The 16,388-nt window shown below is 42.0% G+C and overlaps 3 protein-coding genes and 1 non-coding gene across 4 annotated transcripts; 1 reads left to right on the top strand and 3 right to left on the bottom strand.

Moving 5' to 3' along the window:
* Positions 1-957: 957 nt before the first annotated feature.
* LOC6529230 (glutamate receptor ionotropic, kainate 2) lies at positions 958-6,263 on the top strand. The gene is made up of 11 exons (XM_043206957.1): positions 958-1,168; positions 1,241-1,387; positions 1,485-1,547; positions 1,605-1,808; positions 1,863-2,074; positions 2,134-2,475; positions 3,027-3,458; positions 3,927-4,285; positions 4,339-4,769; positions 5,211-5,479; positions 5,571-6,263. The coding sequence occupies exons 1-11, from the start codon at positions 1,093-1,095 to the stop codon at positions 6,018-6,020; spliced, it is 2,985 nt and encodes a 994-aa protein (XP_043062892.1). The 5' UTR covers positions 958-1,092; the 3' UTR covers positions 6,021-6,263.
* Positions 6,264-6,988: 725 nt separating this feature from the next.
* Positions 6,989-16,152, bottom strand: LOC6529228 (WD repeat domain phosphoinositide-interacting protein 2). The gene is made up of 4 exons (XM_002090199.4): positions 15,850-16,152; positions 8,646-9,376; positions 7,821-8,366; positions 6,989-7,762 (listed from the first exon to the last, which is right to left on the bottom strand). Exons 1-4 carry the CDS (start codon positions 15,885-15,887, stop codon positions 7,662-7,664), a joined length of 1,416 nt encoding a protein of 471 aa, XP_002090235.1. The 5' UTR covers positions 15,888-16,152; the 3' UTR covers positions 6,989-7,661.
* On the bottom strand, positions 10,061-10,200 carry LOC6529229. The gene has a single exon (XR_005560896.1). It is a non-coding gene; the product is annotated as a U4 spliceosomal RNA (small nuclear RNA).
* LOC26535642 lies at positions 11,389-14,567 on the bottom strand. Its single transcript, XM_015197429.2, has one exon. It carries the CDS (start codon positions 13,874-13,876, stop codon positions 11,756-11,758), a length of 2,121 nt encoding a protein of 706 aa, XP_015052915.1. The 5' UTR covers positions 13,877-14,567; the 3' UTR covers positions 11,389-11,755.
* Positions 16,153-16,388: the final 236 nt, after the last annotated feature.

The raw sequence follows: 16,388 nt of genomic DNA, 5'->3' as shown, positions 1-16,388 counted from the left end.
GTGAGAATTGAGAATGTGCGTATTTAACGAGCTATCTATTTGTGTTTTAATTTGGTACACACCATCAAGATAATATTATGTCTGTTTTAATTTGATCAAGTTTGCACTACTATGAATATAATATATTATATATATATTCTTTGAAAAGGGAACGCCAGGTTTCTCGACTATCAGACATCCGTTTCTCCGCTAGAGGTAGGGAGAAATTTAAAAATTTTGGCATAGCATAAAAATAAAACTTTTTTTTCACTTTTACTTTCACTCTGCAAGTGGTGGGTATAAATATCCGTTGAGGCAATGGATTAACTAGTAGGGGCAAAGTGTTGCGCTTTAGGTAAGAATTAATCATTTTTATACCCGTTACTCGTAGATTAAAAGGGTATACTAGATTCGTTGAATAGTATGTAACAGGGTCGATCATATAAAGTATATAAATTCATGATCAGGACCAAGAATTTGGCCATGTCCGTATGTTCGTCCGACTGTCTGACGGTCCGTATGAACGTAAAAATCTCATGAACTATAAAAAACCAGAAAGTTGAGATTCAGCATTAAGGCTCCAGAGACATAGACGCAGCGCAAGTTGCCACGCCCACAAAACCCCCAAAACTGGTACGCCCACACATTTAAAAAATGTTTTAATATTTTTTATTTTATTATTAGTCTTGTGAATTTCTATCGATTTGCTAAAAACTTATTGCCACGCCCACAAACCGTCAAGAACTGTCAATGTTCCCCACAATGTACCCCACTAACTGAGTACGGGTATCAAATAGTCGGGGAACTCGCCTATAGCACTCTCTCTTGTTTTCTGTGCCTCTCAGCATAATTGAAGTTGTTTAGAATGCACAGAGCAAAACAAACTGCATCAGGCGCTCTCTTGGAATCTGTGTATCTTGCGCGCCTTTAAATTTAGCATGGTTCTGCTTCCGTTCTGGTTTATATGTCGGCTATTTCGCATTGCATTGCAGAACTCAGAACATCACAGTTGAGAGTGGGCACACATTTAGTCTTTTTCAGCTTTACATCATCAGGAAAGCAGTCTTTTGGCAAGTTTAATTCCATGGATATCCAAAAGCTATAGCCTGCGAAATGTATTACGTATTCCTCACCCACTTTCTCCTGATTGCGTTGCCAGCCCTCGCAGACAGAAGTCAGTTTATGGTGGGTAAGTGTTTCCAACCAGGTCACAGTCTCGACCTCTTGCGATCCGGATCGGTACAGTTCGCATTTTCCGTAGGTAGCATCTTTACATCAGACAAAGATGAGTCGGAAATCGCTTTCCGAACAGCGGTGGACCGTGCAAACATACTGGAGCGGAACGTAGAGCTGGTTCCCATTGTGGTGTATGCTAACACCGATGATAGTTTCATTATGGAAAAAATGGGTAAGACTTGAGGACGCTAGAGCTGTCTGCTTGCAATCCTCAAAAATATTGTCAAGCTTCTGATTCTATTAATACATCACTTACATCGCATTCTTAGTGTGCAATTTGATTTCCCAAGGTGTAATTGCCATTTTTGGACCCAGCACAGGCAGCAGTTCCGGTGAGTATTACGCAATTCAAAATATTAAAGCTAATGCAATCACCTTGCCCCTTGCAGACATAATTGCCTCAATATGCGACACACTCGATATACCGCACATAGTATATGACTGGATTCCCAATGAGTCCATCCCAGATCGAGAACACTCTACAATGACCCTCAATGTTCATCCTGATAACCTCTTGTTGTCCCAGGGACTTGCGGAGATTGTGCAGAGCTTTGCATGGCGTAGTTTTACAGTTGTCTATGAGGCTGACAAGGGTAAATTCGAAACGAGGATCGCGGAAAAGATTCTAATTTTTTCTGACCACATAGAGCTTCAACAACTTCAGGATATTTTGCAAATCGGTGAGCCCAGCAGCAATCCAACCACAGTGAAACAACTGGGCCCGGATGACGACCACAGGCCTTTTTTAAAGGAAATTAAACTCTCCACCGACAACTGCCTCATCCTACATTGTGGCCCCGAAAATCTATTAAAAATATTGCAACAAGCAAATGAGCTCAAAATGTTGGGAGAATATCAGGTTTGTATTCAATAAATGAGCAAAAGTGTAACTAATTATCGACGTTTATATACCTTAAGAGCGTTTTTATACCTCTTCTGGACACCCATTCCATAGATTTTGGTGAGCTTTCCGGTGTCGATGCCAACATAACTACAGTTCGACTAATGGATCCGACCGACTTTCATGTGAAAAACGTAGTGCACGACTGGGAGGAGCGCGAAAAACGAGAGGGACGCTACTTCAAAGTCGACCCAAATAGGGTGAAGTCCCAAATGATTCTGCTCAATGATGCCGTTTGGCTCTTTTCCAAAGGACTTACGGAACTCGGAATTTTCGAGGAGCTCACCGCACCCGATCTAGAATGCAGGCGAAAGAAACCGTGGCCATTTGGCAAACGCATAATTGAGTTCATAAAGGCGGTAAGGTCTTTCAACAATTTATGTTTGGCTTAAGAACATAAAGCATTTCCCTACAAAAAATTGTTCTAACGATCCGGATGATCTGGCGACGTTGTCACGCCTTACCTTAACCTGTTTCCGGAGCTATGAAACTCGTAGTAGTATTAGTAGTACGCCTACCCTGATTAGCAGCCTGTTTTGAGGTCTGTGCGCTTCACAGCTCACATGTCTCTAAGGCACAAGATACCAAATCAAACAAATGCTTTATAAGCTAACCTATTTAAATTACTAAATTCATTGAAAAGTATAAACCAGGCAGAAGGAAGCTTTTAACACCATATAAAGTATATACATATATTCTTGATCAGGATGAATACTTGAGGGCCAGATCGCCCTGTCCGTCTGTCAATCTGTCTGTCCGTCTGGCTGGACGTCGAGATCCCAGGAACTATAAAAGGTAGAAGATTGGGATTAAGCAGATTCTAGAGGAAATGGTAATTGTGTAAAGCTATATAACTTTACAAACATGTCAGCAAATTATATCATCACTTATAATCATGTGAATTTCATAGCGATCTGAGGAGACTTCGACGGGACGAATTGACTTTAATGAGAATGGACAACGAAACTTTTTCACTCTGCGTTTTATGGAATTAAACTCTGATGGCTTCTTGGACTTAGCCACTTGGGATCCAGTGAACGGATTGGATGTTCTTAATGACGACGAAGAGAGCGAGAAGAGAGTTGGCCAAAAGCTGTCCAACAAAACATTTATTGTGTCCTCACGCCTGGGAGCCCCATTCCTTACGCTCCGAGAGCCGGAGGAAGGTGAAGTCCTGACGGGCAATTCCCGATACGAGGGATACTCTATAGACTTAATCGACGAAATTGCTAAAATGCTTAATTTTAAGTTCGAATTCCGAATGTCCCCCGACGGCAAGTACGGCGCTCTAAATAAGGTGACCCAGACCTGGGATGGCATCGTGAGGCAGCTGATAGATGGGGTATGTTAAATATTAGTCTAGTAACAGGGATTATATTAATGTATATTGATCAGGATCACAAACCGAGTTGATCTGGCCATGTCCGTCTGTATGTCCGTATGAACGTCGAGATCTCGAGATCAATAAAAGCTAGAAAGTTGAGGCCAAGCATGAAGATCCTAATGAAGATCACGCTGTGCAAGTTTGTTTCAAAACGTTGTCACGCCCACTCTAAAACACGACCGCCCAAATAAAACAAAAAAGGTTCACTCATTGTTTTATCATTTGTTTTGTACATTTCTACGTCCACTGTAAGAACCACAAGCCGCCAAACGCTGTCCCACATACAATTTTAAAAATGTGTTAATTGTTTCTGAGTTTGTTATTTCTAATGCCAGTCTTCTCCCACTCAAACTTTCACTAGCTGAGTAACGGGTATCTCATAGTCAAGAAACTCGACTAAAGCGTTATCTCTTGTTTTTCTTTTAGAATGCTGACCTTGGAATCTGCGATTTAACAATGACGTCATCCCGACGCCAGGCAGTTGACTTTACACCCCCATTCATGACCTTAGGAATCAGCATACTGTTTTCGAAGCCTCCGACACCACCCACTGACTTGTTCTCGTTTTTATCTCCATTCTCCTTGGATGTGTGGATCTACATGGGCTCTGCATATCTTTTCATTTCCCTTCTTTTGTTCGCATTAGCTCGTATGGCACCTGACGACTGGGAAAACCCTCATCCCTGCAAAGAACCCGAAGAAGTGGAGAACATATGGTCGATTATGAACACTACATGGCTCTCGATCGGCTCATTGATGGGACAAGGCTGTGACATTCTGCCGAAGTAAGCGGATATAATAAGGCCAATATTTTGTGTTAATGATCGAGTATTTCCAGGGCTGCCTCTACCAGGTTGGTCACTGGAATGTGGTGGTTCTTCGCTCTAATGATGCTGAATTCCTACACGGCTAACTTGGCTGCCTTTCTAACCAATTCTCGGCAGGCGAACTCCATTAACAGCGCCGAGGATCTGGCCGCACAAAGTAAAATTAAATACGGTGCGATGGCTGGTGGTTCCACAATAGCGTTCTTTCGGGACTCGAACTTTAGCACTTATCAGAAGATGTGGACCGCCATGGAAAGCGCAAGTCCTTCAGTTTTCACAAAAACCAACGACGAGGGAGTCGAGAGGGTACAAAAAGGCAAGAATCTATACGCCTTTTTGATGGAGTCCACCACCCTGGAATATAATGTAGAGCGGAAGTGCGACCTGGTGCAGATCGGTGGCTGGCTAGACTACAAGAGCTATGGCATAGCAATGCCCTTCAGTAAGTGTAGTTAAGATACATTATATATACCACCTATGTGTGTTTCTCACTCACTAACTTGGGATTTTTATTTGGACGCGGAGAAATACCTTTAAGTCTTTTTGACTTATTTTCATCTTCAATCTTTTCGGAGATTACAATAAATTGAATAGATAGATTTACAACTGATTTACGCGGTAATATTACGTGTAATATATGTATATACCTATGTATATATGTACATATAATATTTGTATGCCGCCTTACTGCTCACAATGCAGCTTCACTGCTTGCCAGGTTACTCGAGTCCGTTTTCTCTGATAGCACCTTTCCATTCTCAGTCCTCGATGTGTCCCTAAGAATTGCAAGTTCGTTTCGTGAATGTACTGACGCTGCAGTTCCAATCGTCTATCCTCTGCTCCGTTATTCTAATAGTTGCCCAAAATGAATATTTTCTTTCAGATTCCCCGTATCGCAAACAGATCAGCGCGGCAGTGCTAAAGTTGGGCGAGCTTGGACAGTTGGCGGAACTAAAGCGAAAGTGGTGGAAGGAGATGCACGGCGGCGGGAACTGCGAGAAGAGCGACGAAGATGGAGGAGACACACCCGAGCTTGGATTGGAAAATGTGGGTGGCGTCTTCCTAGTGCTGGGTCTCGGTTTGTTGGCAGCAATGGTTCTGGGGTGTACGGAGTTTCTCTGGAACGTGAAATCGGTGGCAATTGAAGAAAAGGTAGTTCATATTTAAATTTATTCTGGTGAAAGGAAACTTTCACATTTTGTCGTTTTGGAAAGTTCAATAGAACACTTTTATTTATTTGTAGATCTCGCTGAAGGAAGCTTTTAAATCAGAGGCTTTGTTTGCGGCAAGAATATGGATAACCACCAAACCTGTACATACAAGTTCTGGCAACTCATCCTCGTGCAGTTCCTCGTCAAGTCGCTCCAAGCATTCTTTCAAGTCGCAGGGATTGTCAATGAAAAGTCTTCAAATCTCAGGGGATCAGGACGTAGAAGCTTCGGTCCACAGCAAATTAAAAAAAATCGGTTCCATATTCTCATTAAAATCGCAGAAGACGGTCACTCCGCCTCCAGAGATAGGCTGGAAATTGGACAAGTCAACGCAAATCGATGACATTTTAACATCTGAAGCCAATCTTGATTTGATGCCGGAGCTAGAATCACACCCCCCACATCGGCACCACCATCATCATCATCATCGCCATCATCATCAGCACGATCATGATAGGAATCCTTCGCCTCCAGAGAAATGAGTTTGTGAAAAACTTTTACCCCCAAATTTAGAATAGTTTCAGAGCGAACTTTCGTTGAAATTCATTACTACATCCATATAAATTCAGAACACCGAGTAATGAACTTTTAACTGGTAGGTTTTGACAAAATAAATGGTACCAATCAAAAGCGGAAACTATTCACCGTGTTAAGCCTTAAAATAGTAGGCCTGAAATGCGCTCACAATAAAAAACAACTGAAACAAGTTATTTGCCCGAATATAAGCAATCGTTTTATAAAATGTGTACTCGTAAATTTCACTTTTCTTTTTTTTTATTCATACGTTGGAATTCTACAGTTTTAAAATCAAACAATAAAGAACACTATAGTCGAGTTCTCCGACTATCAGATACCCATTACTCAGCTAGTGGGAGTGCGAACAAAAAATGTTTAACTTTTTCTGGATCCTAATCAAAAATATGTTTAATTTATATGGTGGGAAACGCTTCCTTCTGCCTGTTACATACTTTTAAACGAATTTAGTATACCCTTTCACTCTACGAGTAACAGTTATAAACTTTACCGAAGTTTGAACGTGCCAGAATTTTCTGTTTGTGGGCGAGACAATTATTTTCGCTGCGGTAGTAGGATCTGCATGACTACTTTTCAGATCTTATAGTTCCGGAGATCTCCTCGTCCATTCGGACATAGAGACAGCCGGACTTGGCTAGTAATCCTGATGAATAAGGGGATTCAAAATGTTACTATTTCGATAAGGCGACCCAAAGTTTTCCTTCACCCAATTCTCTGTTTGCTCGCCAAGTTCTTATGAGTTTTAGAGTGCAATTGTTTATTTCTAAAGATACCACAAGGTACTTTCCTAGCTCTAGCCTAATCAATGTAGTCAAAAACATAATAACAAGAGGCGCGATTTTTAATTGCTTGTTTGATTTTAAATATTTTTATTTTGCCTTTAGATTTTTTATTTTATTTTAAAAATCTTTTTTGGTTTTCTTATATATTCTATTTACGTACATTAATAATTCCGATACATAACTAAGCATATTCGTAATGTTTTCGGATTCCAAATTTAAATTTGAAGTTATTGTTGTCCTATTTAAATTATATTTAATTTTTATATTAAATACATTGGATTTTAACTAAATAATTATCTTAGTTATTATTTGCTTATTGACAATATAATATTTTTGCACACATCTGTTAATTTATTGCAAAGCTAGTTGAATATGTTTTTATAAGGTACATCATTTCTTTCTTTTTTTTGTCCTTTTTTGAGCTTCTACCGCACAATTCTAGTTTTAATTCTATACAGTTATACCTACATTTATATAATACAAAGATACAGATTTTGAATTAGTGCCTAAGGCTTAATAATCTTGAACATTAGGGCAAAAATAAATTAACACAATAAGAAAAGATATTTTACTTCTTTTTGTTAATTTTATATATACATAATTACATCATGAGATGTACATTTTAAGGGTTCATATAAAATAAAATACTTTTCAAACGAGTATTTTCATTTCATAAAGCAAGTTTCGGTAGATATAGATGTCAAAACGGGTTTTTGGGTCGACTTGTCGTAAGGGAATAGTCTAATGTTGCTAATTAATCTGTTGTCTATCAACTATGACCATATCCTTGATGCTACGGCGACGTGGTCAGTCCTTAGCGGTAATTGCCACTGGCGGAAATTGTCGCTCATCGTAAAGCTTTGTTGGGGTGTCGATGGCATCGCAAAGCTTGCGAAACTTGGCAGAATCTACGGATGAGGCATCGTTAGAAAAGCTGTTCGAAAATAACTACTAATATTTACTTACCAGACATCGAATCTGTCTGGTCCCCTTTCAAGATGCCAGCGTAGCTGTTGTCTTGCATCGGATCCGGATTCTCGATGAGCACACTGGCCGCACAGCTCTTTAGCATCGTAAGCGAAGGCTGCGTCAGAGTTGACGGATTCGAAGGCTTGGTCTGCGACCTCTGCACGCTTTCGCTCAGCTCAAGCTCTATAACATCCTCCAGGGCTCCGCGCAAGTCATGGACGGACAGCAGTTTGCACGAACCACCCCGATCCGCAGGAAACTCGTGCACGTACAGGAATCCATCCTCACATGCAATCAGCAATCGTGGTTCCTTTTGAACACGGGTCAACGCACAGATGTGCTTTAGGCCGCCCTGAGCCAGCTGCACAGTGGCGAAGGATCGGTCCTGAGCCAGTACTTCGCTGACTTGCGTGGGCAACAGCAACGATGACACAGCCTTGGAAAACATTCCGCCCCACGTAGCGACAGGTCTACTGCTCTCCTCAGCTGCTGCGGATGCTACTGATTCCTTGGCAGAATTTTCAGACTTGGCAGCCACATCGGCTAAAAAATAAACCAAAAAAAGGTATGATTTATAAAAGTAATATTAATAATAAGGGATTAATAATAATAATGGGAGGGGGTTGTCGCCGGGCCTGCGTACATTTTAAAGTACATATATGTATGTATACTTATATATTTGTATAAGGAAAAACATATCTTTTTCGCATTTTGAAGAACTTATTTCGAACAACTATCGTTTACATTTTTGTTGAAAAATAGTGTTCTTCATTATGTTAGGGCATCAAGACAAGGAAGCTCATTCTTGGTCAACATACTCACCTATCGCTTTCAGCTCAACCGTCTCCACTGCCCGCGCATCTATCTTGAAAACGTGGACGGTCTCCGTGTTAGAGGAGGCGCAGAGAAAGTCCCCACTGGCTGAGAAGACCAGTGAGGCTATGCGGACGCAGCTGACGCCTCTCCGGAATTCCTGCACCCGTTCTCCGTTCTTCACACAAAAGACCCGTATCACGGTCCCGCGCTCGGAGGCGGTGGCCAGCAGGGCACCGCTGGGCGAGAAAGCCAGAGCTGAGAGGGACGTGTCGTGGGCCCTGATAGTCATGCCCGTGCGCAGCTTGCTGGCGTTGAAGATGCGCAGCTCGCCGCTCGTTTGGCAGACCGGGAAGGCCAGGTGCGAGTTGAGAGAGAGGGCGCACAGACCCTGCTCGTTGGGCGCGATGTTTTCAATGGAGTGTAGGATCTTCATGTCGCGGATGTCGTGGATGTGTATGCTCTCCGCCAGGCAGACGATCAGGCGTTGCCGGTTCATGCGGACGCACAGGATCTCAGATGGGTAGAAGCAGTTGCAGATGTCCTGCTTCTTCTTAAAATGAAGCATCTTGAGGCAGTTGGGCTTCTGGGCGGTGACCAGCACTACCAGCGAGCTGTTGAACAAGCGCTCTACGATTCGGATTTGCTCCGTGTTGTCCTTGGCGAATATCTCCTCCACCTTGTCCTGGCTAGTAATTGAAAACAGGCGTAGACCCGTGGGACTCAGCACAGACAGGGAACTGTTGGAATACACAGAACGTCAATAAGTGTTACTAACGCGGCAAATCAATTATGGCTATTGTTTGTATATAAGGCACTTAGGATGAAAACTTTTGACCAGGGCCAGGTTTTTTTAGACCTATATGCTGACTGTTATATTAATTTTTATACCCGTTACTCGTAGAGTAAAAGGGTATACTACATTCCTAAAAAAGTATGTAGCAGGTAAAGTACATATATGTATTCTTGATCAGGATCAATAGCCGAGTCGATCTGGCCAAGTGCGTCTTTCCCTATGAACGTCGAGATCTCAGGAACTAAGCATAAAGAATTAGGCATAAAGACTTCAGAGACATAGACGCAGCGCATGTTTGTTGATCCAGTGACCCACGCCAGAAACTATCAGTGCTGAAATTTCCCTTTAGCACTTTCACTAGCTGAGTAACGGGTATCAGATAGTCAGGGAACTCGACTATAGGGACTATATTCTCTCTCTCTTATTTTATTTATAACGTTAGGTTTATGATTTTTGTCCTTCTAAGCACAAGATTTTTTGCATCTGAATGAACACTTTCCAGACAAAACCAAGAGAAATGTAGATGATTCCCACCACATTTACTGTCCAGATTCGACTAAAAGACTGTTGAAAATAAATCCAATCTGAGACCTATTTGTAAATATCTTTTAAATAAATTGTTTAATTAGCCCTCTCGGGCTTCCAAAAATTGCCGTAGTGGACGGTATTTCACGTCCCCATGGCGGGGTATTGGTTAAAGTTTTCAACTAGCAATAACCGCACCTCAGGAGGACTTCATTGGTTACGGTATTGCCACTGCGCAAAGATAAGCAAGCACTCGCATTCGAGTCTACTCCATGCCGATGCTGCCAGAAGCAGTTGAGAATTATATGCGCACACGCACGCGAAAACGTCCGAAGCAACGAACTTGGAGCCGGTCAAAAGGTGCAGCATGCTTTTGGGCTCCCTTGCTCTGTTAATTTTGATACCGATGCAGACACCTTTGGGGAGGCTCTTCAAGGGTGAGTTTCCCATAGTAGCCGTAGCACAAACTGATTAAGTTTATTTCGTCGTAGATAATGTTATGTATTCTTCAAATGACCAACCACTTGCTGAATCAGTAGCACACAGAAAATATTCTACTTTGATGAGCAAAATCCCAAGATATGTGAGTGCAAGAAAAGGAGACCAGACGACCAACAATATTAATGGAAAATAAATTTTAATTTGTACTTATTTGTATTTTCATTTTTGCTTGTACCAATTGTATTACTTAAAATATTTCAAAGATTAATATATACATTGTAATTCGTGTTGAAAATAAAAAAGTGACAATAATTGGAGATTTTAATTAGGTACCTTCACTATTAAACTTAAAAAATGTATCATAAAATGTAATGTAAAAAAAAAAACATTTTAAATATCTTGTAATTTCCACGAAAAATATTTTATTTTACAATAATTAAAATAATAAAAAGGACTTGAATCTAGTTTAAATTCCTCGCTTATTGGATTGTCACTAGAAACATAGAATTCGAATTCAAACTTTCACCATATGCTTAAGATGTTACCCTATTCGGTTAGGTCAAAATTTCGGTCAACATACGTATTGCTCCTTACGGAGAGGGTAGTGCTTTACAGAGCAATAACATATAATTTCGTTACTCCCGTTACTCGTAAAGTAAAAGCGTTAACTATATCCGTCAAAAGTAGAAGGAAGAGTTCAACCCTATAAAGTGTATATTGATGCTTTAATTGATTGGCCCTGAAATGTACGAGAAAAGATCTTGATTACTTATTTCCTCGGTTTGGTAGTTTTGAATGAAGAATGTTCACCGACATTTAAATACGTAAGAATTATGAGCTTATGCAGGGCCAATATTTAAACTCCAAGTATTAGTACATATTAAATTTTTTCGAACAAAAGAGATAGTACTAGATTAGTTGTTCATTGTTGCTTTGGCAACTAATGAATAATTTTGTAAAATGAAATAAACAATAATGTTTCAGCAATTCTTAAGTAAAGAAAAAATAGGTAAAAAGTATCCTTGAGTGATGTATTTTTATTATTTATTTTTTATTTATTATATAAGACTACCCTTCTAAATTGTAATACTATTTGACAAAAAATAAATGAAATAATACTTTGCAAATCAACAGCCATTTAAAAATGTTACCGCTAATGGTCGAAGCTGGAATTCAAATTTGTAAACTACTGCTTTAAGTTCAAACTTAGCTCTTCTAACACCCCAAGTATATGCCTATTTTCTAAATATAATTAATCTTGAGATCCATTTATGAACATTTTCTAGATGCGCCGCTCCACTTTGTACTTGGTGCTAATTGTCAATATTTTTTCGGAACCACATTTAATTTCCCGTTCTCAGAGAAGGTCGCTTGGCGACAACTGGGATTCTCCCTCCGCCAGATAGATGTGCATGGCCTTAAGAAGCAGACAGATTCCCAGCTGCTTTTTCTGTTTCATAGTCCATGACTGAGCCGGTCCGTAGTAGTCGCCGCGCTTCATATTGGTAAGATGATTCAAGCCCAGCGCGTCTATTATAGACGCTTCGCGTGTGTATGCATCAATTGGCAAGATGTTGTGAAAGACATGCAGACATACGACTCCACTCCCATGTTGCCAAATATCCAAGATGCGCTCCAGCTTACGGCTTCCCATCTTGCCATCTCCCGGTGGCGGGGAGCGGAAGACATCTGGCTGCATGGTGCGGAATCCGCCAACGCGTTCCCTATTTGTTTTATCCTTTTCGCGCTTTTGATGAAGGCGTGTGTGCTGCCGCATAGCGTCGTAAAGGTGAGCATACGGTCGCGAAGACTTGCCCTTACCTACGTAAAAAATTGAGTCTAGGAAACGCTGCCAAGCCTCGAACTTTTCGAGAAAAGCGCTCTCCCCAGGCAGATTCCGCGAAATGCGTGGATCGATTAACATGTAGATAAAGCTCTGTTTGAGGTGTCCCTCTCGCAGGTTTTTTTTTGTCACCCCACACTTTGCGAAATGCGCTGCAGAGGCTGCTTCATGGGGCAAGTAATCACTTATCCTCTCAAAGTCCTCTGGCGACCGCAGTGTACGATGAAGTTCCACCGAGTAGCGGATCTGCGCCTCCTGGGCGTGCTTTTGGGCTGCCTGCAGCGCCTCTGTATTGCGCTTGTATTTGATTAGCTGCTTAATGTACAACCGCTTAGTTGTTTTGGTAATGGGACCCACCGAAGCACCCAGTTGTGTCAACTCCCGGCGCAAAGCGTCCGTTTCGTAGTCTAGTGGCAGGGTATAATTGGTGCTCACAGAGCTTTCCAAATCCTGCCTCCTCTCTTTAGGAGTTTGCTCGACTGTCTCCCGCTTTTCCCTATTCTGTAGGTATCTCGCTTCGTAAAAAACTAATCCATTCTCGTCGTCAGTGTGAACGTAGGCCTCCTTGATTTGCAGAAAGTACTCATTCTGGCGTGGTGAGTTCTCTGCCACGTCCTCCTCGTCGCCCTGGGCAGTGTAGAAGCTGTGCTCCGGGAGTGGCTTTGGCTCCTCGACGACCGCCTGAGATACCTGCTCCACTAGCATCTCGAACACCTGCCGACCCGAGGTGGCAGCATCCTCTGTCAGATTTCTCGGATTGTCCTCATCCCTGAGCTTCTTCTGCAAGTGCTCCTTATAGCTGAAGTCCTCCTGACTAATGGCATCATCCACCAGCGCTTCCACATGCTCGTCGTACTGATGGAGCAGGAACAGGCGGGCGCGGGAGCGTTCCACCTTCTCGCGCCAACTTTCAATAAGAGTTCGCCGCTTTGGCTGAAAAGGATCCTCCGGCTGGTTCTCCCGTTGGCTCTGTATGAGTTGGGTAAGATGAGCTTCAGTGAGAGCAAATAGGTTCACAGACTCCTCATCCGGCAGTGGCGGAATATCGGTGCATTCCTCCTCCGTCGGCTCCGGAAACTTCGGCTGCGGTCGATGCCGCCTGTGAGTGATGTTAATGTAGTACGGGGAAGTTACATCGTGATTGTACCTCGGCTGATTTGGCGTTAGAGCGTCGACCGCCTGAACTCGCTGCTGCTGCTTCTTCTGGCTCTGTCTCTCACGGAAGATGTGATCCCTGAGCAGCTGCAGCACCTCGAAGTGGCACTCCTCAATGGCGTAGTGAACAGGCAGCTTGTTCTCCTCGTCAGCCAGGTCCGCGCGAGCTCCGCGCTTCAGCAGCATCCTCACCAGTTCCGTCCGCCCGTAAATGCTGGCGATGTGCAGCGCCGTAGTCTGGCCGTCGCACAGGGCATTTACGTCAAGGTCGGGACACTTAAGAAATCGTTCCAGGATCCGCTGGGCCAATCCCCCGTTTCGCATGCCGCACACGTAGTGCAAGGGAGCCAGTCCGCGCTCGCAGGGCACGATGCCAGCGTTTATGCAGTTTCTCTCCAGCATCGACATTATATCCGTCTCGTTCTCGTCCTCCAGGGCGTCCAGGAGGGTCAGAGCCAGGAAGTTGGCGCGCTGCTCCATTGGTTCTGCTCCCTGTATTGATTTTTACCCATGCACTCTCTCGCTCGTATTTCAAACTGCAATCAATTATCGCTTAATTCTCGCCTTTTCAATGTCAGCGGTGCCGCATTTTTCAGTGTGGCCATACCCGCAAACCTGGCGAGGCTGCCAGATGTTTGAAGTGCCAGTTGGAGATTGGTGGTGGCCCGTATTTTCAAGTGTTCAAGTATTAAAACCAGTTTTGTGTCTTTACAAGGTGAGCTCTGCCAATTATTACGATTTTACGATTTTGGCACATATGTAGTTGGGTTGAGCGCTCGCTCCCTGCGATAAGCCTGTTAAAGTGATCAGTGAGCGCAACACGTGTTGTTGTTATTTCTGACTATTTGTTCTCTTAAAACCGAAACTTGTTCCCGCCAAAGGCGTAACGACGCTAAAATGGGGCCCAAGGTTACTAGGCCCCTTGTTATGCGATAGCGCATTGAGGTCTCTTGTTTGTTGTTGCTCTCTAAAATATTTTTGTTTTCGCGTTGTTAGTAAACAAATGCAGTGTTGAAGAAAAATAAACGCACACGCTTGCCATTTTTTTACAAGGGACATCGAACATAAATTTACCCATCAGGCAAAAGTGCACTTACAGTCGATTGCATTAAAATTTAAGCTGATGAGCAATTGCGCAGGCTATCAAATAAATAACAACAAACTCAAGAAACTTGATGACGCACACAAACACAAGACTTATTCGACCACCTAGAAAAATAAATAAACAAAATAATACTTTTCACCAAAGACCCAGTGTGAAACAATATATTAACCTATGCATCATATGTACATATAACCGTCATTTAAAATTTTTTAGTTTATGTTTATTTTATTTAATGCGATGATAAAGAAGGCCTTATAATTTCCTTTAAACACAATCCGCAAATACCCAAAATATTATTACGTACCACTTAGTCCATCTAAATTTCTAGCTATTTTCGTTAGATTTGTCATAAAGTACCTCTTGAAGTTAATAGTAGTTTAATAGAAAATTAAGAACAATTTAATTTCAAATTTTTTTATGCTTCATTTCGTAAAGAACTAATTTTAACTTATTTTTCTTTTATTATAAACACTTTATGAAAAATTAAAGTAAAAGCCCCAAAAGATAATAGAAAAAATCGCTTGATTTTCGTTTTCGCGTCCATTCACCCGCACGGGCTAATTGATTTGTTTCTGATTAGAAATCTCCCTTCACCATTTCGTTTTTCTTTGTCTCGTTCTCTCTTTCTTAGGCTCACATGCACTTTTTCCCTCACCTTGTTTTTTAATGACATCAGCTGAGCGAAAATAAACATACCGTGCAATAGAGAAACTGGTTAATTAAGCTCGAGAGTAGAAGCTGCGTCACAGTGCGCTCCCGCAAGAGTGACTCCTATTTGTTCCTTGTCATTTTTAAAAGCTATCGGCCTTATCGCTCTGCACTTTCATTTGTTCCACAGTTCGTGCTGTCTTAGCACAGTTTTTGCTGCGACATCAGCTGTTGCGCATAAACACGCAATTGTGCGCCAATCGTGCGAGTGTTGGTGTCCCGCACAGTGGTCATCGCAATGGAAATACTGCTTATTAAGCCCCTTGCTGGCCGCCCCTGTAGACCATTGTTGGCTAGCGGGGTTGGACCGCGTACCTAGGACAGTGTACCTAGTTTGGTTACCAGACCTCCCGTAACGGGGAAAGCATTCCAAAATAGATGCATGTCATTGTAATTGGAACTGCTTGTTTGCATGTTCTAATAAACTACACACACACGAATAATGACGCCAATTCACGCTCACCCACAGACACACTAACGATCCCCGCCCACCTCCCCCACAGCAGCTGTTTTCGCCTTGTTTACCCTTCTCATTTGTCGTTTTGTGTCTCAATTGCTTGCCCGTGGTTTTGCCACTTTTTCGCTGTGGTGACCTTCCTGGCTTGGAACTAAAAAATTAAGCACAGATGTCTCTACTTACGTAAAGTCCTGGTTGAAGTTCATTTGATATGTGGTCATTGCTACTGAAGTTTTCCTGATTGTATCTTTTTATCTCGTTACACTTTCACTGGCCTTTAGATGATTTTTATTTCTGCTGTATACAGGAGCAGTGTTTCGCTGTTTGTACACAAGATCTTGATCGACGATGGCAGATAAGTAACGCGAATTGATTTGACTTGATTACTTAAATTTAAATTCGCTTGGTTTGCGTCGTTCTTTGTTGTTTTGCAGCGACTGTTTTTCTCGTTCTATCTATCAACAAATTCCCCCTACACACACACACTAATGTAGTGCTCATTGGAACTGGTTTCGGGACTCGAACCAGTCGTGTTCTTCAAATACCAAAAATACCGTTAACACATTTGCGTAACGGAAAATTTATGTTTTTTTTTTTAATTAATTGGCAATCTGCACTGAAGAACAAAAAAAAAATTATCTGCATTTACAACGATTACAATATAATTGAATTTAGTTTGTCTAAGAGTACAATTTGATTTCGATTAATCAAAATGTTAAATG

This window comes from Drosophila yakuba, chromosome 2R, assembly GCF_016746365.2.
Source record: "Drosophila yakuba strain Tai18E2 chromosome 2R, Prin_Dyak_Tai18E2_2.1, whole genome shotgun sequence".
Lineage (NCBI taxonomy): Eukaryota > Metazoa > Arthropoda > Insecta > Diptera > Drosophilidae > Drosophila > Drosophila yakuba.
Note: the sequence above shows the minus strand (reverse complement) of the source record. Positions and strands in the feature narration are given on the sequence as shown.